The 26,913-nt window shown below is 43.9% G+C and overlaps 2 protein-coding genes across 3 annotated transcripts in view; both read right to left on the bottom strand.

Moving 5' to 3' along the window:
- LATS2 (large tumor suppressor kinase 2) overlaps positions 1 to 8,374 on the bottom strand; it is a 48,947-nt gene extending 40,573 nt beyond the window's left edge. For both annotated transcript variants that reach the window (XM_032099392.1, XM_032099391.1), the window contains exons 1-2: positions 8,245 to 8,374; positions 3,556 to 4,131 (exon numbers count right to left, since the gene is read on the bottom strand). In XM_032099392.1, the coding sequence (XP_031955283.1) occupies positions 3,556 to 3,894 (339 nt within the window). In that variant the 5' untranslated portion in view covers positions 3,895 to 4,131; positions 8,245 to 8,374. The remainder of the gene's footprint in view (positions 1 to 3,555; positions 4,132 to 8,244) is intronic.
- Positions 8,375 to 15,965: 7,591 nt separating this feature from the next.
- SKA3 (spindle and kinetochore associated complex subunit 3) overlaps positions 15,966 to 26,913 on the bottom strand; it is a 38,969-nt gene continuing 28,021 nt past the window's right edge. The window contains exons 9-10 of the mRNA XM_032099398.1: positions 23,898 to 24,077; positions 15,966 to 16,160 (exon numbers count right to left, since the gene is read on the bottom strand). Of these exons, the coding sequence (XP_031955289.1) occupies positions 24,032 to 24,077 (46 nt within the window). The 3' untranslated portion in view covers positions 15,966 to 16,160; positions 23,898 to 24,031. The remainder of the gene's footprint in view (positions 16,161 to 23,897; positions 24,078 to 26,913) is intronic.

Below are 26,913 nucleotides of genomic sequence, written 5' to 3' on the forward strand. Positions count from 1 at the left end.
CTTTTGCAGTCATGTTCTATGAGTTTCAAAACTGTTTATGCTGCACTAATTATTTTTGATTGAAACTCACTAAATAATTACTGTTGAAAAGATGACTTAAGCAAACAACAGACAAGTTACTCAATTTGTTTCAGAAAAACAATGACTAATTATGTGTGTTATTTGTTTTCTATCTCTTAAAAAAAAAAAAACCCTGGTAATCCTGGCTTCTTTCAGGTCAATAGTGAAGTCCCCATTAAGTTTAAGGGAGCATATTTCACTATAAAATCGTAAACTACACAATGGTGGAAAAAGAAAGCTTTCTGGAAGAAAACATGCCATTTAAAAGAACACTGGCAACTTCCTAACCATTTAAAAAAAGTCTGTTTTCACAAGTAACACCTATGATAACTGTAACTGAAAGACATGAGAATTTAATACTTACTTCACGAATTACACTGCATTTCATATACTTGTTAAGTTTACCAAGTGGCTTATAACGAAATTCCTGGCTGTGTGGGTCTTTCATAGAGCAAGAGTAAAGTAACAAAATGTTATGTTTCCTTTTTATTCAATAAAACCAATTTCAATTTCGTCTCAAAACTTAAGAGTCACTTAGGCAGAACAGGGAGCATCTCCTGTAGGATGTGAAATGGTTGTTGTTAAAATCTATCCATGCTACAGATAGAATAGATGAGTGGAGCTAGTAAGAGTATTAAATAGAAGTATCCTTTCCCTAGCCTCTAAAATAATTTTCCTTTTCAATTGTCACTGCTTCCCTTCATCCTTCCAAAAACCCTTATTGTGGCCTAATAAACAGACCGAAGAAGAATCTTGATCCTTGCATGGTGTCCACCACAACAGATTACCCACAAGGTTAGCATTACTTTTCAGTGTTCCATCTAGAACACCAAAAAGCATCAGCCCAAATCCAGCTGGAAAATGAAGTTCCCATAAGACCAAACTGTTATAGCCATCTATTCCTTCTTCACAGCTTCCTAGAATGCTCACAATTAGAGCTTCTAATGACAAACTGCCAGATGCTTCAGGATGACTGCAGCTGCTGAACAGCTGATTTCTGCACCATGAAGCAGGATCAGGAGGGGTGAGATTTTGTATTCTGCAAGCTTGCTGTAGGGGAAGGCTCAAGTAGAACATTAGCTATTCATGGACTGAAATCCTTAACCTCAAAACGGCTGCTCCTGGCATTTGAAAAGGGACAGGGGGGTTTGGGCTTCAGTGCCCATTTACCAACCTCACACTGGCACTGGGTTCAGAGGTAAATAGAAGCATTCCCAAAGAAACTGAAGCTGCCTTCACTTCTCTGTTAAACAGAGATCTGTTAGCTGCCTACAGGACTACAGAAGGTGTCCATGTGGTAGGCATTTAAAGGCTTTGATTCACAAGCAGGGACACGGTAGCTTGGGATCGCTGACTTACTACACATCATAGTATGAAACAGTTCAGCATCTAATTCAAAACAGCTCAGGCATCAGGGGGAAAGGAAGAACCTAGAGGTAGTAATCAGGTCTGTCACCCTACACCATACCATCCCCAAGGTCAGATACTATTCACACCATCTCAAGAAGCTCCACTCATTCACAATCCTTCGGGACAGCGAATCTTCATATGGTCTGGACTCACACTAGGAAGCTCAGCATTTTTATTTACAGGATTCCACTCCTGAAACCTCTGTTTGGACTCTAGCCAAATGTGATCCTGATAAAGCCTAGACCTGAGTGCCAAACACACCTAAGGGACAGGCCCAATAGTGCTATTGCCAGGCAACAAGTCACAGCTAGGGAGAAACAACAAATGGGAGGATGGAAGGGTCATGGCCAATGAGGAGGGGCAAAAAAAAGCCCTACCAAAAATGTGAGCAAAATTTAAGGATGTAGGCAAAACCTCCACATCAGAGTCAGAACCAGGCTCAATGTTCTAGAAGAAGCAATACCATTGTATGAACATTGAAGTCAAAATAGCTGAATATAAAAAAAAATTTACACACATAGTTCATTACACTGCTTTGCATACCAGGACATTTTAACAGGTGTTCAGGTATTTCTGTTTTATACACTGGCTTAACATTACTGTGCTGTAGTGTGCTCAAAGTACTTTCCAAGATTTCAGTCCAACAAGCTAAGTTCTATGTGCGAATGATTTGTCCATGTAACCTACCAAATGTGCATTTCCAATCCAGAATCCAGCTGTGCTCATTTAACCTTGGCTCATACACACAGGGAGTGTTCCCATCCTAAACAGCTAGGGACATTTAGAGGGTAGAGTTCTAAAAAACACTGTTTTCATGGCGTACTAGAGATCAGAGAAAACTCTTGGTTCCTCCAGTTAAATAATTCAGTACAGCATCTTGGTTCACTGGACTAGGAAGTGTTTAGTTGTATTGCAGCACATCTTATTAGAAATGCAATCTGCTCTAGCTCTGATTATCTTGTACAGCATAAACTCTTTGGCATAGAAACAGCACTAATTAATATTTACATAGCTCCAGGGAAATGCATACTGTTACACTGTTTACAATAATGCTTGATGTTAGTTCTGTTATACAGAATCAGAATATGGTCTAGGAGAGCCAAGAGACTCACATTCTGCCATGAATGAATGAGGCCTAAGTTTTGAAATCAGGGAGATGCCACTGAAAGCACTTTGGTTTTAAATCTCTCCAATTTTTATCAAGGACTATAAATGGAAATGTTTCAGCTTGTCAACAAATGCTATTCAATCACATGGGAAAAAAAGTGCTCCTACAACACTCAGAATCTGAACCCAAACCAGCACTTTTTCTCTAAAAAGCAAAATTTTGAACTACTCCTGGACAGAGGTGAAAGTTAATACTGGAAGCACAAGCAAGATGAATGCAGCTCAACACAAAATGACCATGTTCTGCACCTAGTGAATGGTCTCTGAATTAAGAATACATTCTAGCATTAATGCCAGGATGACAAAAAAAAGCATCTCTACATCAAGTCTCTTATCTGAGCAGTGCTACCACCTCTTAGTAGAAGCAGAGAAACTGAGAAGAAAAGGTGTGGACAGAATCACTGCTGTCAGCTGAACATCCATCCAACCCCTCCTGCTTTCTGGCTAACAGCAAGTGAGCTTCTTCAAATACTTCTTCAAATATTGTGTCTATAATTTCTTACAGTTACTTCTGACAGTGAACTGGGTTTAGATGTGCTAGACAAAATTCTACCCTATTACTCACAGCTAAGGCTTGTTACTAAGCATTGCAGGGAAAATTGAGAAACAAAAAAAAAAAAGAAAAAAAGAAAGGTAAAAAAAAGACAAGCTACCCTGTTCAGTCTCAGATATCAACTGGAGAAATCACAGAAGAATCCTAGAGGTCACCATAACTGTCTTTAACATAAATGAACCCCACAGTAGGCACATCTGCCCTGAGTAAGTCCATCTACTCTGCTGCTCATACAGCAACATGACTGCCAGAATAATCAGTGCATTTCCAAGATTTTGACAGCCACCATCAAAATCCTTTCTTTGGTCCAGATAATAAACTTGCTTTGACAGCAGTGCCAATCCCCCCTCCCACCTCATACGTACCTGATCACAACCTGCATTCACCAGTTCCTGGAGCATCTGCCTGTTGACTTCCACGGCTGCTGTGGTGCTCGACTCATTAGCAAAGGGCAGCAAAGAATATCTGATTTCTCGCAGAGCTTTCTGATATGGTCCAAACTTGGGCGTTTGTCTCATCTGCTGCTGCCTTGCAGCATCCTTCCCTATTAAAATCTTAGGGTCCAGAGAAGTTTCACTGCCTGCTCCAATCGGTAGTCCCTGACCTGAAGATTTGGATGGCTGCTTTAAACCTTCTCGAATCTCTTGTAACCTTTGTCTGCTGTTTCCAGAATATGTCGTAGCAGGAAAAGTCTTTGGCCTCATTGTTAATCCAGTTTTCTCTGAGCATAAATACAGCTTTATTCTTTGTTTCTTTTAAATTATTTTGAAAAAGTGTCACTTGATGGTATCAATTTCCTGTAAACATAATCCTTCAAAGAGAAGAAGAAAAGGCAAAATTCTCAAGAGATTTATGCCAAAGTTTTACTTCAGCTCACAATCTTCACATTTCCTACAGAAAATGAAAATCTGTGGAATCATCATTTTGCAGACTGACAGTGTCTGAAACGAAAGAAAATAAAAGGTACATTCAATTAAGTTGATATTGTAAATGCCTCCGAAGAGACAGCATGAGAATTAATCAAGTGAAAATGAATCCATTTAACCTCTTAAGCTGTCACAGTCAGATACCTTTTAATGATTTTCACTTTATCTGTTTTCAATAACAGGATTCTAAAAGACTTTCTCAAAATAACCAAGTAATAATTCATTTTTCTTTTAAGTTAAATTCTCAAAATAAAATAAAACCCCTAAGAACTAAGGTTTAAAAAAACTCATTTAAGAATTATACAGTACCTAACTGTGGCAAGTTTCCTACCCAGTTGCATAACCAAATTCTGGAGAAGCCTATCCTATTTCATAATTAGGGAAGAGTATGCTCATGAAATGTTTTTCCCCCACTTAAGATTTTGTTTATTTTACACTAGCTGAGCACAGTTTCAGAAGTTTATGAAAAAGATTTATAATGGAAATATTGATGACTCTAACCATACCAACTTCTAGCATTTCAATAACAAAGTGAATAACAGAAAGACAAGACATTTTGCCTTTCCATGTGAATAACTTATCAAAGCCTGAAGGTAACAATTCTCACCAGAATTGGAAGGAGAAGGGGGAAAAAGAAGAATAGAGGAAAGGATATATGATACTTCATTAGCTGTGCCTTATAGGGAAGAAAAGGAAAAGAGGCGTAAATGGAGCTATACAGTAAGAGCAGAAGACGAAGAACCAGATCATATAGCATCCCAACACAGAAAAAGAAGACTTTGAGACAGCTTTATGCACCTCTTCTGACAAGCAGCAGAGAACACCAATGCAGCACAGCTGAGCTACCATACAGCTTGTGATCTCCACGCAGCACAAAGTTACAAGAATCCTACCTTAACTAAATCTTCGTGCATCACCGTAATACAAACATGAAATAATGGTGCATTTGGAACAGGATTAAAAAGACAGCCTCATCAAAAATGTAACCGAGCTACTGATGCTGCTTATGCAAATTGGCTTCTTCTGCTATCATTTGCACTTGCAAAGTGACTTCTGAACACTGCACCAGCCACCTTGCTGGTAAGGAAAGAATTCCATTCAGTTGTTTCCAAATCGCCAATACAGAGGATGGTAACACACCGTATGTTTCTCTCTGGCACTCAGAAGCCAATTGGATTTTTTTTTTTTAAGGTGCTTCACTTTTGATCATAGCACCTTTATCACTGAAAAGAGTTTCTCTGGGAAGTATTGCTCTTCATTTTCACATGCTCATATTAAAACCTCTTTTTGTTGTGATAGCTGTAGCATTTCCCAAAAAACCAACCATTTCCATACATTTACCAGCACTTCTCACTGCCAAGCAAACAGACTGCTACTGTGAAGCCCAACAGAATCTGGACACATTCACTTCTGAAGCCCACCACCACTTCCTCATCAGTACAGTCTGCTTCAAGCTTTCCTCTGCAACCAAGGTCTGAAATACAACAGTGAAGTCAGACCCCAGACTCCTCTATGATGGTTCACCAGTCTGAAATGCAGGAGCACGGATTAATCACTTGAGATTAACCCATGTCAACCTCTTTTGCTAAGATTTAAATGCTCTGTTAACTAAAAGACACCAATAATGTGTTTGAGGTCTTGTGTTCCTCTACTCAGTGCTCTCCATGAATACCCTGTGACACTAACTCACAGAGAACTGACAGTGACATTTGCCAATTGTTTTAAGGGAAGTGCTAAAGCTGTTCATCCAGATTTTGATGTTTCCACAAATCAGCTATTGGTCAGTAACAGATCAAGCTTTCACTGTCCCAAGAGAAGACAAAAGCAACTGCAGGATCTCAAGAACAGATTTTTTTTTCTACTTGGACAGAATATAGCAAAAGGTAATACACAGACTTGGTAAAAAATAAAACACAGTAGTATTGCAGCCTTCTTTGGATTACATCATAACTAGCTAGAAGATACAGAGCAATTAATTGGTCTATAATTGTCTTTCTTTTCCTGACAGCAGCAGGCACCATATGGCTGGGTTTAGGCATCTGGGTTGTTCTTCCTTTTCAGTCCCTGTGCCAATCCTCAGGCCTGGGACGGGCTGGGAAAGCTGGCAAGCCCCCCACCTTTTTGCAGCAAAAGACTGCTTTCCCACTTACACACATGCTTCACATAAAGAACTTCTGTGACCTTTAGCCTAAGCTCAAGTCTAATAATGCTGGGTCAAGCCAGCTGGCAACTTCATCAGCTTACATTTACAATACTGCTTAAACCAGAAAGAAACGTTGCTCGTTTAGACAGTATGAATGAGAGCAGCAACAACAGCAAGTACTGGAGCTAACTGAAAACCTGTTTCATATTTTGCAGGGCTTTTTTTCTATAATGAAATATGTAAGATAAGCAGAAAAACTGGAACACTAAATATTACAGATAAATTACAAAGAAAGACAAGCTGCTGGCTTTTTAAAATCTTCATGAGATTTGCATTCTTAGCAAAAAAATAAAACGGCTGTATGCTTTAAAAGATATGTAGTGTGTCTCATTCTGTCTAAGCATTTCTAACTGTACATCTAGATTTGGATAACTTCAAATCCTTCTAATCTGCACCCTGCTTACAGCATAAATCTATCAATAGATTTCTTTCTGCCATCAGGAGAAATTAGAGTTCTAAGCCATTCTGACTAAACAGTCCTATGGTCTTTTCCAAACTGTTATATGTTCTGTACTAATTAGAAGCTTGCCCATTATCCTGAAAACATGACATTTCAAGGAAGTTAAAGAATTTTTCAGTAACTGATTATTTCATTTGATAAATACCAATAGCTGCTCTGTCAGCAACCAACCAACCGACGACACTGAAATCATATGCTGGTGTCTGTTGTCCCAGCAGCACTATCTATTCACTCTCCCGCTTCTTCATCCACCAACAGGCTGCATGTGGTAGTGGCTTTGTGGAGCTGGGACACAGGCAAGAAACTAAAGCTCGCCCGAGCTGGTGAGCTGTTTCCCTGTAACTGTGCAGGCACCGGGGGTGAGCTGAACTTGCAATCACTGCAGTATAAGAAGGAGTAAAGTTTTAAGAAGCTGCTAGAACTACCTCCCCCTCTCAATTTACAGGTATCGCTTTGGGGGTTTTTTTGGAGGTTTTTTTTGGAACACAAATTCAAGGAGGCAGGAACTGTTCACTTTGTATTGGAGGTCTACGATGGGGGGGAAGCGTTTCAGGAATTTCATCATTATACAAACCGTGCTTCTCTTTATAAGTGGGCACATTGTGGAAGTGAAGAAAAGTGGAAAGGGGATTTTCCCTAAGACGATTCCGCCTCTCCTTCCCTTCCTCCTGCTAACAGAACTGTCCAAAAGTGACTCTGTGCCCGTGTCCCGCTGCCAGCTACAAGCACTGGCCCAACGCAGAGCTGTGGGAAACATCTCGCTTTCCCCCTCCACAGCAGCCCGGCAGTGACTGATCGCAAAGCCCGGGCACTCCAAACGAGCCCTTTCTGCGTCATTTGCGCGAGTGCCTTTCCCGGGAAAGGGGTATTTCAACACGCACACCGCTCACGAGGTAGCGGAGAGGGTGGCGAACTGCTGGGTTTCGGCAGTGACCTTCAGCTGACTGGGAACAGCGGGCCCCCGCCGCAGCCAGACGGGACCCCGCGGGCTCTGGATGCCCCCGGCCGGCTCCCCGGGGCCCTGCGACACCCGCCCTGCAGACTCTGCCCCGGCGGGTCGCCTCCCACCCCCGTGCCGCCGGGAGTCCCTTCTCCCCCCACTCCTTTCGTGGGCAGAAAGCTCCCAAAATAAACTCAGGCCATTTATTAGCAGCTCCGGCCTGCTGGGGCAGAGGCCTCGGACAGGCGGACCCCCATCCCGCTGCGCCGGGGCTGGGCTGCGCTGTCACACGAGTGTCCGGAAAATGTCGGAGGGTGCGGGCAGGGCGCCCAGGCTGCCGCCGGGAGGGGACTCACACACGGGACGCTCACTCCCGCTTCCGAGGACCGACCCACGTCCGCTCGCCCGCACCCCCCGCTTCTCCACAGGACTTTCCCTTCCGCGCAAGAGCAGTTCTGGGGGATGGGGAGCGCTCCCACTCGGGGCTGAGGGGGAGCCCGCGCCCCCCGCGCCCGCTCCGCTCACCTCCCCGGGGCGCCTGGCGCCGCCGCTCGCCCTCCGGGGGTCGGCACGGCGCGGCTCAGCGGCGGAGGCGGCCGCGGCGGCGCGGGCCGCTCTCCATCTTCCCCCCTGGCCGTCCCGGGCGCCGAGTGCGGGGCGCAGTCGGGACATTCGCTACATTGTTGGCATTCCATTCGCGCCACGTGACCCCGCGGCGCCCGCGTCATTCCACTCCCTCCCGGCGCATTCCAGCGGGGGGAGGGGCTTCCAGGGCGGGAAGGGCCGGGAAGGGCTGGCGCACCCTCAGGGGACCGAGGTGCCGGGGGCCGCCTGCCCTCCGCCCGCCGGCCCCCTCGGGGCGCCCGCCCGTAGGTTTACAGGCTGTACGAAGTGACACTTTTTCCTCTCCTGTCTCCACTTGCTGAGGCGAAAAGGGCTGGGGTAGAATTATGGCATGGCTTGGGTTGGAAGTGACCTTAAAGATCATCTGGTTCCAACGCCCCGCCCATGGAGGGCACCTTCCACTAAACCAGGTTGCTTAGAGCCCCATCCAACCTGGCTTTGCACACCTCCAGGGATGAGACATCCACAGCTTCTCTGGGCAAGATAGGTGACTTGGAAGTGCTCTTCCTGTCACCCCATGCTCCAAACTTACTTAAATTGAAATGTCTGTGCTGATAACTGTCATTCCTACCACTATCCATTCCATGCTGGACTAACCAGGCACACAAAGTGGCAGCACTATCAATGCCTACTTGGGGTTTCCTCGGGGTTTCCTTTTGGTTTCAGGTTTGCTTGGGTTTTTTTGAGGGGATTACTTGTTTTTCATGTTTCATCATGGTGAGGAGACAAGGGAGCTATGAGGTACTGGAGGAGGGCAGACAGGGAATCCACATCTGGAACAAAAATGCAGAACCAAGCTGCAAAGGCTATTTGGATGCAAAGTTCATGTTTGACCTTTTTGTGGATGGAACTACCTGGAACCAGAACCATCAAATCACTAAGACTGGAAAAGATCTCTGAGATCATTGAATCCAACCATCAGCCCAGCACCAATGTGTTCACCACTAAATCACATCCCCAGGTGCCACATCCACATACCTTTTGAACACTTCCAGGAGTAACGACTTCACCACTTCCCTGGACAGCCTGTTCCAATGCCCAACCACCCTTTCAGAGAAGGTATTTTTCCTACTATGCAACCTAAACCTCCCCTGGCACTACTTGAGGTCATTTCCTCTTGTCCTGCTGCTTGTAAGCAGGGAGAAGAGACTGACCCCCACCTCACTAAACCTCCTTTCAGGTAGTTTTAGAGAATGATAAGGTCCCCCTATTAACCCATTTTTCATGCAAGCAGGAATATTATGATTTTAGGTATCTCTCTGGTTTTTAATAAAGACAATTCACAATGAGAAATAATCCCCACACTCCCAAATATAGTAATTTTTGGATCTGGAAGGCTGGCTCTGACCCCTCAGCATGACAGATATGCATGCTAGTCATAACCATGCATTAATACAGAGTAAAAACCATAAGAGAGCAAACTTCCATACATATAAGCATATATCTTTAGATCATTAACATGGAAGAAGCCTGCAGTCCTGAAATTCTTCAAAATTCTTAAAATCCTGTTGCAGAGCTGAGAGGTACTCATTGTAGAGTTTCTCTGTTTGGCAGGGAAAATGTCAGTCTTGCAAATTGTTAAGACCCGTTTAATTATGCAACGAGCCCTAGTGTCTTCCACTGGACTGTGAGCACGTATAAAGAGAAGTCTGTGCATAACTGTCTTTCCAGGATGGGAGCTATTTTTACAGCCTTTTCCAAGCCATGGAGACTATTTTTGTAAATAATATACTCATGGGCAGTCCTGTCTCAGGATATTTCTCTGAGCTTGTTTATCATATTTTTTTTTCAATGTCTTTCATGCAAAATTGTCAATAGTGCCTATACATGAATAATGCTTATTAAAAAATAGTGCTTACAAAAGTGCTGGTTTGGGAGGAGAATAGAGTGCTACATGGCATGAGAAAAATGCAGCTTGGTGCACAGAAATTGTTTAGCGTCTCATCTGAGGGCAGTCAGTTACTGTATATAAATTGCTGTCAGAATTTCAATAGTGTCATTGACTGGAATATATTGTACGGCAGGGCGGGGTGAAAGAGGAAGCCTCTCACTCTGGAAAGCTGAAGATGAGGAAATCCACTAGGTTCAGACCAGATTTCAGTGTTGGCAGAATATTGCAGGATAATGTGGCTCATTTTGCAATCTTCAAATACCTGCAAAACTGAAGTAAATTTTAAGTGATATGACAGATGCATCATGGCTTCATTTTCTGAATTACTGCTGTGCTTATCCGATGAAGCATAGCAACATGATTGCCCAAACTAGACATTGCTCAATGGCTTGAGACCTTTTCCCAACAAAGTTCAGACTGGTTTAAAGGAGCAGCATCAAGATAAAAATTGCTTACTCTGTGCTATTATGCTCTTTTGTAAGATTTGCTTGTTAACCACTTTCTTAAATCTAGGTAAAACAGATCTTTTAATTTGTTTTTCTTCTTTGGAATTTTTTGTTCCATTTTGATGCATTCTGATCCATCTGGGAATGAGACTCAGCTGCACTATTTTGCTTCCTGGTTCCAGCCAGCTGCACTTTCTAAATTTCATGCATTTGCACAGAGTTCCTGGGATAGAATTCCCACCAGCAGAGCAGCAAGTACAGGTGAGATGGGTTGCATCCATTCTCCAGAAAGAGCCAGATGTAGAGACTCTGTAGACTATTTCTGCTTTTACCTTTTAGAAATGCAAACTATATGTTCCTCAGAAATACTAGGGAAATTGAAATCAGCTAGGTTGATACAACGACTTGGTTAAAACATGATTTGATCTTTGTAAGTTTTCTGGAGATTACTGTAAAAGTCATCTCTTTGGAAATTACTATCAAGTCTTTCTTCCCAGCTATCTTCTCCCTAGTAAGGTACCTCCAGAAGGAAAGATGCCCCATAAAAAGAACAATGCAATTTGTCTGTGCAGAGCAGCAAATCTGTTCCCAGACGAGACTATGAGATAATAATCGACCATGACTAAGGGTCATTGTATTTATTCATGGCTCTGCTTCAGTGGGTGATGCTGCTGGATCTGTGGTGATTACAGCACTCACCTCCTGACTTGCCTGAGCAGCTGTCTGCCCCGCTGTGTGGGCAAGTGGGAAGGACCACAGATCCACTATTTCACATTCTTTCTCCTTCCACCCACCTACAACAGCGAGGGAGGTGGGAGCTCTGTGCAGCTCCATCCTGACATCTAATGCTGTGTGTTGCCTCATCCCCTCCTTGTATTCTTGTTACACTGTTTGCTGGGCCACAGTGTCTCTTTCTAAACTATTGTATTTGGAACCAATTACCAAATCATACTGCTAAAAATACTCCTAGCAACCAAATAATTATGATGTGGGTGGATGAACTTTTTCTCTACACAGTACTAATCGCCAATAAAAGCTTGAACCCGTTCAGAAAACTTGAAAAAGAAAGGTAAAGGAATATCATCAGCAATACCTAGTTCTCTGCTAGTTTTTTTCAAAAAGAGGAACACACACATGAAATAATAGTGAACATGTGAATGTATGTATGTATGAGCATACAGACACAAGGAATTTGCTGACAGTGACATTCTCTTTAGAATAATAGTGACATGTTTAGGACAAACCAGTGTGATGTAAAATGAATGATGTACAAGAAAAAAGACTACAACATCACTGAAATGTTCTTGTTTCAATACATTGATTTTCTTTGCAGAGTGATACTGGGGAATCATTCTTCCCAAATCACCAACGCAAAACCAGTTTGAAACAGCAGTTCTGAGTTCTACAGCACAGTACAGACAATACAACCTATATGTGAATATAATATACATGTTTAACCCTGACACAAAATTGCATTTCTGGTGGTCAAAAGTAGGCTCAGTGCTTCAATAATTGAGTAGGTGAAAAAATAAACTCTAACCAAATTCTAAGTATGGTTTAGATATGCTTTTTTTTTTTTCCCCTAGGAGTATGCCTATGGGATCTATCACAGAACTCTTTTGGGGTGGCAAAGATGCAGCGAACGTGAGACCTGGTATTTCAGAAATTCATTTTATTTTAACACAAAATAGTGAAACAGGATAAATCTGACTGGGAAACTGCCTCAGCTTGCACACAGACTCTGGTTAACTGGGTAAGGCATTCTGGATGCTCAGACTGCCTTTACAGCACTCACAGGTTCAAAAGGTTCAAAACTCTGAATTTCAAAAGGACCCATGCTCCTATGTACTCTGCTCCCAGCCCCAGACTTTGTATCAATCATTGACTGCAGCTGGAGCCCAGCAGAGCCCAAGAGGACTGTAGGAATGTCGGGACTTTGTGTGGAATTTCACCAGTTGTGCTCTCCATTTGGAACTGAATTGCTGAGCCAGTTGCACCCCCCATTTGGAAATGAATTGCTGTAGTGTTCAGGTCCCTGCAATCAGATTGATGGGTCACTTTGTTCAGATGCAATGCAGATGGCTTTTGAGCAACACAGCCACCCAATCCGGAAATTTTAGAAGTTTTTAGGCAGTGCCCTTCTGATCCTGGAGAAAAAGAGAAGGGTAATGCAGGACATGTGGAGCCCTGGTAACAGGTCTGGGCATCCAGCAACCATCAATCTAGCCTGCAATTATCTTTTCATCAAAGGCCTGGCACAGCAGCATCTCCCAGCACAACAATACCCCCACCACAGCTTTGTCCTTCCTGCCACAGATGCTCTGAATGATTCACACTCTGGACAGAAGGAAAAGGTGTGGGAGGAACACATGCGTATTTAAAGCCCTTGGCTTGGTGCAGAAAATGAGGGACTTTGGAAGTGGTGAGGACAAGGGTAATTTCCCAAAATGTCTATGTGGGAGAAAAAATAAAGAAGGAGTTGTGAGGAACCCCTATCCTGAGGGAACAAATGAGTACTCTAGAGTACTATGGAGAAGAAAATACAAAGGAATTCCCAGAGCAACTGGTATGGAAGTAAGGATTCGGGACTAGGAAACTCGAAAGGAGTGCAGCACGCAAAAGCAGCACCAGAGCACATGGGGAGCAATGAGCCACATGTGTAGCTTATGGAGACTACAAAGTGCCCCATGCTCCATGCACACACACACCCCCCACACACAGTACAAGGGCATTCTGCAACCGTAAGGGACCATCCATGGCTTCAGAATGCTGATACACCACTGAAATGTTTCATGTTGATTTGGGTGAGGGGCTGGTAGCCAGGGCTGTAGAGCCAAAGATAACATAGATCAGCTTTTTTCCACTCTCTGTCCCATTTTGGGACTGACAGCAAACCGTTTCACTTCTCCACCTGAACTTCCCTGCCTGTAAGGAAAGAGGAGTAATTCCCATATTTTGGAATTTCCAGGAAATCTCTTTCTGTGACCTATCATTACGTTAAATTGATGTCTCAAAGCCCAGCATCAGAATTCAGCATTAATGTAAAAGAAAGGTGTGTTCATTTCTCTGATCATTTACTGTACCTATTTAGAAGGCCTGGTATTAAAGCCCCGTGCAGCTCTATCCATGAGTAACTCATACATAGGGAAAGATCCAAGTCTTGTTTAAAGATCTGATCCCATTAGATAAGACCCTGGAATAAGAGGCAAAAATTACTCATGTGACAAAGACTGCAATTTACTCATATGAAGCCTAAAATAGCAGTGAACAAAACTTTACTGAAACTGGGTATTTTCAGTTAGTTACTTGCTTGCAAATAATGCCTGGTCACTAAAGCTGAATGTCACATTCCCCAAAAGCAGCACTAGGAAGGCACCTACAAGACACCTCAACAGAGAAATCTGATGGATAATCACCAAGAGGGAGACAAAATGTAGTAGTCACAGCAGGGAATGCACACAGCTCACATTCTCAGGGTTAGTTAGGAACCCATGTCCATTTGGTTGCAAACCAGGCTGAGTCACAGGCATTTTACCACAATTACTCCTAACCCTTCCCAGAGCAAAAAACCAAAAGCATTTCAGGAAGCCTTAAGGTGTACAATATTTAGAAATGTATCAAGATCCTTCTTGTCCTAAGGAAGGACAAATAGGTACAGGCTAGAGAGAATAAATATGTTAACAAAGGAGTTCAGCAGTGAGGGCTGGCAGTCCAGTGCCCTTGGAAGGTAACATTAGATAGACTATAATCATCTCAGTTTACAAACATAGAAATGGTCCTCTCCCAGCTAAAGGCTTGAATGGAGTCACAAGTTAGCACATTTAATAGGCTGCCTTATCAAAAGACTTAATAGGAAAAGCAGTACTTCAGAAAAGGACTAGAAAGTGTCAGATTAGATATAATTTGAACACATTTTGGGTTCCCAGCATAATGTGTGGTTTGGACTTCATGTGGGTCCCAGAGGAAACTATTCCTCTTCTGAGATGTTGCTGGATCTGACGGAGTCTGTAAAAGGAGGGAAATATAGCTGGAAGATTATAAAAAAAATAGTGACCATGGTAATGAGCCTTGCATCAGATCTTTGAACAAGACTTGGATCTTTCCCTGTAAGCCTTGTTATTATGACTAAGTCAGCTCTAAAGGAAAAAAAAATAACAGCAATGAATTTCAACTGATTAAATTCTGAGAGAAACTGGACATGGAACAGAGTAAAGGAAGGAATGGAATAGAAAAAGCGGCAGTGGCATATGTTAAGAAGCATTATTAATGTGTATTCAAAGACAATTAAAATAATAGTACAGATGGGTAAGGAAGTACATGGATAAGAAAAAGACACAGTGCAGAAGAAGAGAACTAGACAGATTGCAGACTGACATCAGTAATGCACAAGCAAAAAGGGGTGAGTTGATATAAAACATGGAAGTTGAACTGTAAGAGATTGAACTATGTGCATTTAAATACTCCAGATACACTGAATAGGACTTCAGTGGAAACAGGGAAACAGAGGTAGATGTCGGTTATAGAAGCAGAAAAAACCTATTTCTACCTCTATTTTTAAAAAGTCTGCTTTTGCATCAAAGAGTGACAGAAGTAGGTGACAGAAGTAACCATAAATTAAAAAAGAAACAGAAGTAAAACCGTGCTGATGCAAGGCAATTGCATGTGTGGAATAGCTACTAAACAAGAACATTCCAGGGAAGCATAGGGAAAATATCAGTTAATCTCGCTATATGTGATGGTGCACCAGAAGGCTGCAATTGCTACCAAAAAATCCCAAACCCATAATAGGGACCACCTCTTCAGAGCAGAGATTACATCTCTGCAGATAAGATGGACAGAGGAGTTGAAGAGAGAAGCAAGGCTAGGCTGTATGAACATTCACAAGGAACACAGCAATTCAGCGGCAAAGCCAGGACCAGAATCCTCATCTACCAAATAATGATCAACAACTGGATCATACTGTCAGTAAAAAAGAAACAAAATTACAGAAGGATGCAAAACACAAAGAGTCAGAGGGGATGTCCAATTTCTCAGTTCCAGGCTATTGCCCAGATACAAAACTCTAAGGCAAACCTGTAAGACTTAGGTCTTGCCCTAGTTAATCTGCAGAAGTTCAGGTCCTAGCTGCTTAGCCTCTCTTTGATACACAGTAGTTTTCCAGTGGTGCTGTAAGCCTATTGCTCCATCTCATTTTCCTAAGTAAACTGGCTTTTCACAGTGACTGTGCCAACAGAGCTGGCCTTACAGCGGCATAGCTGCCACATCTGCATGATGGCGCGGAGCTGCCCAGCGGTGCTGCTGGCTCATGGCATCTCCTGAGCTGGGCACAGCGGGGTTGCAGAACTCTCCTGTTCAAGGTCTGCCCTCAGAAGTGGGCACCACGTTTCTTGTGCTGTAAGAGAGGGCCTGAGAGCTGAGCAGTTGTGTGGTGCAGTAGTGAGGGGCAGGGCTCCAGTGGAAGCCTCCACTGTTTGGATTTCCTGCAGGAAGGAAGTGGGATAACATACAACTTGGCAAGGCATCTCAAAGCAGCATAAGAAGCTCCAGTCAACAAACCTCACATATTTTCTTGGGGAAGAAAAAATGATACTGAGTAGAGGAAAAACTACAGTCACACCTCTATGTACTCTGGGAGTCAAAATCCTGTGTGCTTTGTACTTGTTTACACAGCTTTATCAGCAAAGGATACCAGAAAACCGAGAGAAGTATTTGCTATTGTCTGTGAGGTGAGTGACTTGCACAAATAAAATAACTTGGCCTGACCCATCGGTATAACCACAAGCAGGGTGGAAAGATGGGGATTAAGTATCACATGGCCTTGGCAATAGAAACAAAAAATTGCACATTGGGACTTCTCATCCATACGTGCCATATATCCATATTAAAGCGAAAGTTTTATTGAAATCGGATTCAGGATTACAGCCCCTAAAAAGTTGTTGGGGAAAGTTCTGAGAGACCGCTGTGTAGGTCTATTGGGTTTGCATGGCAAGGTTTCTGTAGTGGAGGACTACAGGGGTGGCTTCTGTGAGAAGCTTCCAGAAGCTCCCCCCATGTCCAACAGAGCCAATGCCAGCTGGCTCCAAGATGGACCCACCCACTGCTGGCCAGGGCAGAGCCCATCAGTGATACTGGTAATGCCTCTGGGACAATAGACTTAAGAAGGGGTGGAAAAAAGCTGCACAGCAGCAGCCAGAAAGAGTGAGAAAACATGAGAGCAACAACACTGCAGGCACACAGTTCAGTGAAGGAGGAGCAGGAGGTGCTCCAGTTGCTGGAGCTGAGATTCCTCTGCAGCCCCTGGTGCAGACCATGGTGAGGCAGCTGTGCCCCTGCAGCCCCAGGAAGTCCAGGGGGAGGCAGAGATCCACCTGCAGCCATGGAAGAGCCCAGACCAGAACAAGGGGAATGCCTGAAGGAGGCTGTGACCCCACAGGAAGCCCATGATGGAGCAGGCTCCTGGTAGGACTGGTGAATCTCTGGAGAGAGGAGCCCATGCTGGAGTTTGCTGACAGGACTCGTGACACTGTGGGGCACCCATGTTGGAGAAGTTAGGGAAGAACTGCAGCCTGTGGGAAGGACTGACATTGAAGAACTTCATGGAGAACTGTCTCCTGTGGGAGAGATCCCACACTGGAGCAGTGGAGGAATGTGACAAGCCTCCTCCTGAGGAGGAAGAAGCAGCAGAGACACATGATGACCTGACTGCAGCCCCCATTCTCTGTCCCCCTGCACCACTGTGGGGGAGGAGGAAGAGAATTCAGGAGTGAATTCAGGAAGGGAGGGGTAGGAGAAAGGTATTTTAAGAATTAGTTTTTATTTCTTATTATACTACTCCGATTTCATTGATAATAAATTAATTTTCCCCAAGTTGAGTGTTTTGCCCATGACTATAATTGCTGAGTCCTTTGTCCCCCTGTCCTTATCTCAACTCATGAGCTTTTTGTTATATTTTCTTTCCCCTGTCCAGCTGAGAAGGGGTCATAGAGCAGCTTTGGTGGGCACCAGGCATCCAGTCAGGGTCAATCCACCACAGAAGGAGAATGAAAAATCCTCAGCTTTCCATAATGCTTTGCTAGAATATCATCACAGAAAAATACAACATGAAAACAGCATCAAAACTGACAGAGTTTCCCCTCAAAAAATGCTTTACCACCACATGTTCCTGTTTGGTGACTGTCATTATCACTGCGTGTCTCCTAGTCTTCTACACAGTCTTTCAACCCACATCTATTTTGAATTAACTTCCCACACCAGCCACTGCTTTTAGCTCACTTCAGGAATACACAGTTCCACCTCTAAAAAGCATCACAGTGGTCCTACACATGCTTTCAATTTTCTAGCTATTTTCTTTCAGTCTCTGCTCTATGTTACCTTTACATACTCTGCTAGAACTCATAAAACCTGAACTCCAGGATTAAAGAAAAAAGGCTCTGAATGTTAGGGGGTAGCTTTTATTCATCACCAGTTAGTAAACTGTTGGTTGGATAATATGTGATTTGCAAATAATTAAAATACAGAATTTGGTTATAATGAATCTGTAACTTAAATGAGTAAAGTCTTCTTAAAGTCTTGGAATGTGATAAACACAGGAATAGGAATATTGTCGTGCTGTAAATCAAAGGGAATAGAGACACAGAAGTCACAACCAATTGTCTTAAAGCAGCATCTCATGACACCATGCAAAGCAACTCGAGCGGCCCTTGCTTTTCTATCCCCATTATTACAAATCATAGAATGGTTTGGGTTACAAGGGATCTTAAAGATCACCTAGTTCCATCCTGCTGCCATTGAGACAGGGACACCTTCCACTAGACCACATTGCTCTGAGCCCCATCCAACCTGGCCTTGAACACTTCCAGGGAAGGAATATCCACAGCTTCTCTGGACAACCTGTGGCAGTGCCTCATCACCCTTACAGGGAAGAATTCCTTCCTAATATCTAATCTAAACTTGCCCTCTGTCAGTTTAAAGCTACTCCCCTTGTCCTGACACTACACGCCTTCATAAAAAGTCTCTCCAGCTCTCATGTGGCCCCCTTCAGGTACTGGAAGCCTGCTCTAAGGTCTCTTCAGAGCTTTCTCTTCTCCAGGCTGAACAATCCCAACTCTTTCAGGCTGTTTTCATAGGAGAGGTGCTCCAACCCTCTGATCATCTTCTTCATGGTCTTCCAATGGACCCACTCCCTTGTTATGTTGGGGACCCCAGAGCTGGATGCAGCACTGCAGGTGGGGTCTCACCAGAGCAGAGCAGAGGGGCAGAATCACCTCCCTCGCCCGGCTGCCCACGCTGCTTTGGATGCAGCCCAGGATGCAGCTGGCTTTCTGGGCTGTGAGAGCACATTGCCAAAACACACTAAACTTGTTGTCAACCATCACCCCCAAGTCCTTCTGCTCAATGCTACTCTCATTCCATCCTCCATCCAGCCTGTATGTATGCTTGGGGTTGCCCTGACCCAGGTCAGAACCTTTACACTTGGCGTTTTTGAACTTCATGAGGTTCACATGGACCCACCTTTCAAGCCTGTCAAGGTCTCTCTGGATGACATCCCCCCCTGGGGGGGGCATGTCAATCTCACTACACAGCTTGGTGTCACTGGCAGACTTGCTGAGGGTGCACTCAATGCCACTGTCCACATCACTGACAAAGTTGTTAAACAGCACCAGTCACAATATCAGCCCTTGAAGAATGCCACTTGTCATTTGTCTCCACTTGGACACTAAGCTGTTGACCACAACTCTTTGAATGTAACCATCCAGCCAATTCCCAATCCATTAAGCGATCCATCCATCAAATCCATGTCTCTCCATTTTAGAAATAAGGATGTCATATGGGACCATGTCAAATGCCTTGCACAAGTTCAGGCAGATGATGTCCGTTGCTCTTCTTTTATCCACTACTGTTGTAACCCTGTTGTAGAAGGCCACCAAATTTGTCAGGCATGATTTTCCCTTACCAAAACCATGTTGGCTGTCATCAATCACCCCTTTTTCCATGTGCCTTAGCATAGTTTGCAGGAGGATCTGCTCTGTGATCTTGCTGGGCATAGAGATGAGACTGACATGCCTGTAGTTCCTTTTTTCCCTTTTTAAAAGTCTTCTCTGTGCTCTGGCCATTTTTTGCTTCAAGTTCTGCAATTAATGCACAGTTTCTCACCATGCTCCTTTGTCCCTTTAGCCTAAGAAGAGCAGTCTAATTGCTCTTCTGTCTATTTTCCACTTCTCAAAGATTCACACAAGTCCAGATGCTCAAATGCCATGCCGAGCCCATGGTGTGTATGGAGCAAGAGGGCAGGCTCCAGCTGTGACATGAATTTCAACGCACACCAGGTCTGTTTAGCCATTCTCTGTGTACTCAGCAATATGGGTGTGCAAATTCAGAGATTACTTTTTAAGCCTTGTGAAATGTTGTGAAATGCAAGCAAAGACTGTGTTTGTATGCAACAAGTGTTTTCTTGGCCACTTGGAATTTCAGTTACTGCTGCTTGTCATGACCATTTGAAACATCACACTGAATCCTCATCTTGACAAATGAGGGGAAGCGTGGGTGACACAAAATGTGTAGTTGGAGATTTTTGTCTGGTGGCCTCTGAAACATGGCACTGCTGATCATTCCATGCTCCTCCCCTGATTGCACCTGATCATTTCTGCCTGCAGCTTTCTAGAGGGTAAATGATCTTCTCTTCTGTCCATGACTATCCAATTGTAGATCCCTGTGGCTTTTAAAATTTCTTCTCCTGAAGCTCTTGCTACTATTACATGTTAATTCTGCCTCAAATAGATTTTGTTTGATATAAAAGTATCAGTTCTCTCAAATCTGATTTCTGTACTTCCTCTATTTTTTTCTGAGTTCAGGGAGGGGTTTTTATCTTCTTTCCTTTTATTTCACATCACTGGTCTCTCATGAAAGGCCTAATCTGAAGCATTTCTTTTCTGTCTCAGTACTTGTTCTTGAAGTGGTCCTTGCTTTTCTATCACCGTGACTACAGTTCTTCTCTATGCTCTGGCCATTACCTGTTTTAGCTACTGTAATTCACGGACAGCTTCTCTTTCAGTTTTTCTGAACTCCCTTTAGCCTAACCAAAAATTTGTTAATCTACCTTCTCCTCCCCTACACTTGAAGGATCCCATCTCATTTCTTACTCTTGCCATTGGCTCCCTGACTCCTCACTTTTTAGAGGTTTTCCTCTTCTTTGCCCCTGTTTCCTCTCTTGCTTCCTGAGTGCCTCCTGATGCTATCCCACCACAGTATCTCTTGTCTCCTCCCAGCCTCTGTTCCATAGCCTGCCTTTATTGTGGAAACTGAGTGAGTTGAAGAAATGCCAGCTTTACAGGGAGGACTCATGCACAGAATCCTTGACTCCTGAAGGTCACCTATGAGGTTCATGGCAGATCAGGAATGAAACTCCAGTGTTTCTGAGTGACATCCAGTTATTCAGCCCAACAGTTCCCTTCTGCAGATCTGTCATTCAGACCTGCTGCCCTGGTGATTCTTCATCTCTGCAGGATCCATTTTTCCCTGGAGACAATTTCGTTGTGCTTTTTCTTGACCACATTTGACTCTGAATTCTTTGGGAACTACTTTAGTGGTTTTGTACTTGCAAAGCACCCAGAGGAAATCAACAGACTCTGCTCACTAATTGAAACATTTCACTGACTTTAGCTTGAGCAATATAAAGCTGCCTTGAACAGCCTAAATGTGCCTCTGTTAAGATTTCAGATAAGATCTCTTGCCAGAACTGTGATGCTGCCGTGGTAACAGTGATGGTCAAGGTAAAGAGTTGGCTCCAAAGCATGGGAACAGAAAGCATGACCCCATAAGTTCCCTCGTCTTCTGGAATTTAAGGCACAAATATTCTCAGAAAACTCTTTGTGTTTTAGAGGATGAAAAATATTCATTGTTTTTCTGGATTTATTATTGTAACAGGTTCAGAGACCCTTGGTCCTCCTTCCACTAAATTAGCACAGCACTGACTGGAGTAATGGCTGCTGCTGTCCTGAACTTGGAGCGTTCCCATGGGACCACAGTGTGTTAATCCCATGTAGCACCCAGCTAGCTCTTTGACTGTCTTATTCCCAGAATTGTGCAGCTGGATTAAGTATGGATCAGCCTTGGTCCCCATAATTTTATACCCAGTCTCACCAGAACCAGTCAATGAGTGAATATCAAGTACATTTATTTAGATTGTACTTTAATAATTTACCATAAAGGTGAAAAGTGTCAAAATTGTCTGTACTGACATCAGGTCTCTGGTCACTGCCTGTCCATTCAGTTGCCCAGAGAGGCTGCGGAGCCTCCATAAGTGGGGATTTGCAAATCTGACTGGAGATGGTCCTGAGAAACCTGCTGTAGTTGACCCTGCTTGAGTAGGGGTTTGCAGTGGATCACATCAAGAGGTCCCTTCCAACCCCGGGTATTCTGTTACTGTGTGAACTCTTCCAGGTTTGTATCACCTACAATCTGTATGTTCCTTCCAGGCAGCAAAGAGAGCTCCTACACAGCATGCAAAGCCCTTTGTCTGAAATCAGACAAAGGGTGGATGGAGGAGGACCCCTGTTCACCCTGTAAAGAAAGTTTAGCTGGGGAATTGTTCTTTTCCTAACCTTATTCTCCTTATTCACATTTTTTATGAGTAATACTTGAGAACCCAGAGTACAACAGGCTGAACTTATTCATAGTCTGAGCATTATGAAAGCACCCTCTGAGGCAGTTTCCTCTCATGCTGCCACACCATTGAAGGCAGCCCTGACCTTCGGGGACCACCCTCTTCAGGAATGGAGGGTTATTCAGCCTGCATCCTGTTTGAGAACCACACGCCCCTCCTGAGTACTGGCTCACGGCTGGAGCAAGGGCCTTGCCATCTGTTTCAGTGTTCTCACTGTGGACCAGCACTCCTGAAGGGAGCAGTTGTGAGAGTGTGACCCACTCTTTCTGGTACTGAGTCGGAATGAGCTCCCTCCAGGCATGCACAGCTAAAGCAAGACTGATCCCACAAACTGCAGGCAGAGGTGTCAGCAACTTGGCTGGCATCAGAAGGAAAACACACCCTTGGGATAGCCTTGCATATCATTTAACCTCAGCTGAATTCATGCAGGAAACAGTGATCTGGCTCCCTCAATTCATTTTCAAGATAAGCCCTTTGAAGTCCATGTATTCTGCAGGCAGGGCCAGCTTGGCATTTTTGCCAAGTCGGTGAAACATTTTAACATCAACTGCTTTCTTTTCCCCAAAACAACAACTGGCTCTTGTTCTGCTTATTTTAATCTTGGAAAAAAACTTCATCCCATTTCCATCTTGTTCTGCATTACTACTACCATTGCCGCCGTTTCACACTGATTCCAGCAAGAGGCTGGAGAAGGAGAGAGCAGGTTGCAGAGCTCAGAACAGACTGTGCTCGCCATTCTTTATGCTGCAGAGAGTCAAAATAGTCCTTCCTTATAGGAAACAAGGCTGTGAAGGATCTAGTTTAGGCTGTCCTTCTTCACTATGGCAGATACTTGTCTAATCTTAAAAACTCCAGTGCAAAGATTCCACATATTTGTCCTTGGGAGCTTGGTCCAGTGCTTCATGATGTGTTGGAGGCTCAGACTTGGAGCTACCCTCTGTCCAGATTTGCTAGATATTTTCTTTTTCTGCCCAGAAAATTTGTCTGCACAGATGTTTGAGGATTGTCTGTACTGAAGCTTGGATAGGAAGGCTACACATGTGGAAAACCTGGATATATCCCCAGGACTGACCTATTGTACAATCTGTGTACAGGAAACCAGACCAGGAAGCACTGGTCTTATTCTATGAATGGGTTGTGGTTGCTTGGTGAATACACAGTACATTCCATGTCCCAAAAGTGTGGGATTTAGTACATAAAGACAACATAATTGATTGCAGAATCAGAGAGAAGTACTGGATTCACTGCATGGGCATTGCAGAGCATGGCAGAAGTGAGAAACATACTGAAACTGGGATCCTGAAGACACACAACAGCAATTGTGTGATGCTGAGGTTATTACACACCGACACTTCTGCGGTATGTTGGGTCCTGCTTTGAGTTGCACTTCTCCTTTCGGGCTTGGCCCAGCCTGCCTAGGCCTCTACCTTCTCATTCTTCCCCAATTATTTTTCCCCCCCACATTAGGTTCACTAAGTACCAAATATATTTTGGCAGGACACCCTGAACAGAAGCACAGCAGCCCTATGCTGGCTGCAGGACGTGACACACTCACCTTAATCATCCAGAGGTGCTGCAGCCCCCGTGTGCACTGCAGGTGAGGGCAGAGCACTGGGGTGAAGAGCAGGGGGAAATCAAAAGGTACTGGGGAGTAGTACTTCCCTTCTTGTCTTCCACCACTCCTCACTGTCATGCTTTTATACTGACACAGCTGTTTGCATGACCACAGGATGACCTAGAAAAAGGGAAATTCCACTCAATAATGTTTTGGATTTTGTTTGGGTTGTTTTTATTTCAGCCAACAAGCAATTGTGCTGGTCTCATTGAAGCTGCCACTTGACTGTCTCTGATCAGAAGGGTGCAGCAGGGCGAAACGCCCCTTAGACCAGTGCTGTGTAGAAGATCACAAATGAGGTGGCACAGTAGCAGTGCATGTCCCGCTTCTTCATTCCCCCTCTGCCCTGTCCCCTTACTCTTGCCATCTCCTCCACCGACACTTGGGTATATTGTGCAGTGTCATGGGTGGCTGCTTGGTGAACCAGTCCAGGCAACCAATCCAGCTGAAAAAGAACCCATTAGAATAAAACTAAAAGGGACCATTTTCAGTGCCATCACTTCCTCAGTGAGGTCCACTGCACAGGTGGAGAGGAGCAAGGACGGCATGGATTGGCTCACCCTGTGCTCCTGCCTCAGCCTTTGCTGTGTGAAATGACAGCCTGAACATAGGCACTTTCCTCTCACCTAAACTAACTGTATTCTCATATTTTGTTTCTCAGCACAATCTTCCATTCTGAAGGGAAGGGTGGTAATTTTTCACGAAAATTCACATTGTTTTGTTAGCAAATAAACTCATGTTTGACACAACATCTGCCATGTCTGCCAGATCGGCAGGGGTTTTCTTTCTCTGCTCTGGCTCTTTTCCTCCTTGTTTTATTTTTCCCTCCCAGTACTCTCTTAATTTAGACTGGACTCTCTTGTAACAACAAGTCAGTGACTTGCTTTGGGCAAAACAATTTGTACACTAGATTTATTGTCTTCCTGCTTGGATGTCCATCTTGTAATGTCTTCCACATCCAAGCCCATCCAAGTTTTTTTCTCTCTTTTTTCCTCTGTACTTTGAGCTTAGTGTTTTGAAGGAAATTGATCAAACTGAGCATTCTTGTGAATTTGAGCTTGGTTGCCAAGAATGCAAGTGATTCATACCCCTGTAAGGAAAAGTGCTGGCAATAAAACATTCCCCATTCCCCCTTTCTTACATGCAAAATACTGTTACTGCTCAAAACAAGCAGATCTTTTTACTCAGAACAAAGTGTTACCCTATTAATTGCACAACAACTAGAATTCTTAAAATACCTTTAAGCTCTATTCTTAGAAGGAAATATTACCAGCAGAGGCCTTGAAAGTGATGAGATGTAAATTACAAGCACTAGTACAGCACAATTAAATGGTACCTTGCCTCATATCCTTCACATTGTTATCTTACCCTCAGCAGGACCAAATTCCAGCAGTTTTTCCTTTATGCTTTGCGTCGTGGATATTTTAAGAACCCTTCAGGGAAATACTAAATAGTTTCAGGGGAGAAATGTGTTATTTCCTTGCCTGAGGACAGTGTAGGAGCTGAATCAGCTATTCAGTGAGAGGAGTTTAATGTCCCAGTTTGTTCCCTATGGCGGTGCTGGTGTGGCTGGACAGGTGCACACCTTGGCTCAAACTCCCCAGGGACCTGCCATGGCCACATTCCCTGTGCAAGGACACCCTGCCTGCACCATGCCTGTCTCATTCCTCTTCTGCTACAGTGCTCCAGCTAGTGAAGGTTTTCACACTTCCATCAAACAGCAAGCCTGGTGCTCTGCACACTCCTTCCCCAGAAGTCAGAGGGCTTGTTTATAATTTGGCAGCAAAAAAAAAGGTGGTTTGGGATTAAGGATGCATTGTTACAGTCAGGAAAGCAGGATTCATCTTTTCTGGAAGTCTTTTAAAAGCTATGACATTAGCAAAAGACTGCATTGCTGTTTGCCATAGTTTTGGCTTTGCTCCTGGCTGGACCAGGAAATGGCGTGCACGAAGTACAATTCCCACATTTCAGCAATGCCTCTGCAGCCTTGTTCCATCAGTGACACACAGGTAGGGCCAATAACACTTGCACCTGATGTTTTTCAATCTTGTCAGGGACCAGCTGCTTTCAAGTACCTTTTCCCATCTATTATCTCTGCCAGGTAGCCACTCACAATCCTGGTGGCTGGGATCATGGGATTGCTGTCCCAGCAAGAAGCCAAGACTCATTCAGGCAGCCTAAAGAAACTGTAAACTCTCCTGCAGTTCAGCTGTCAGCATCTGTACAGAGCTAACAGAGCTGTATAACTCACATCCCGCAAGAGCAAGAGGAGGATGAGTTTTGGAGCTCCCAGGAGCAGGTGCACAGCCCACTCTTGGTGGTCTTCCACCACTGACACCACAAAAATTACCAGCTTAAGACAAGAGGCTCAAAGAACGCAGGATGAAAAAGCATTCACCAAAATCTAGGCATTCCTGAGTGCAAATGCAGTAGGAATTTCTCCATGACTGAACAAAAACGTCATCTGCCATCTAAACATATAATGAAAAACGTGTAATGCCTCTGTAGGCCAAATCACTTGCATCAGCTGGCCACAGCTCAAAGAACAACTACAGCTATGTTCACACAAATACAGAAATCTTCCCACTTCGTTTGCAGCCCAAGATGGACGGATGCTCATGAATCTCTCATTCTGACTGGTCTTCATGGTTCCTCATCAGAAACCAATTAATAACTTCAACAGTGTATCATTTCATCCTTGGTCATGGCTAAAATCCTTTCTGAATCTCATTCATGTGACTGTTTGAAGCATGTTTGAGCAGCAGCTCCGTATTTTTTTGGTTGAAGCCAGGCCCAAGTCTGAAAGAAGCTCTCTGTTGAACTTCAACAACATTTTAGGATCTAGCCCATACAGCAGAATCTGTATGCAGGACTTTAGCAATAACTGTGCCCTGTGTTCTTAATATTTCACTTTAAAATTTTCAAACCTTTGTGCTTAATAATTGCTCACCTCTAA

This window comes from Corvus moneduloides, chromosome 2, assembly GCF_009650955.1.
Source record: "Corvus moneduloides isolate bCorMon1 chromosome 2, bCorMon1.pri, whole genome shotgun sequence".
In the NCBI taxonomy this organism is placed as follows: domain Eukaryota; kingdom Metazoa; phylum Chordata; class Aves; order Passeriformes; family Corvidae; genus Corvus; species Corvus moneduloides.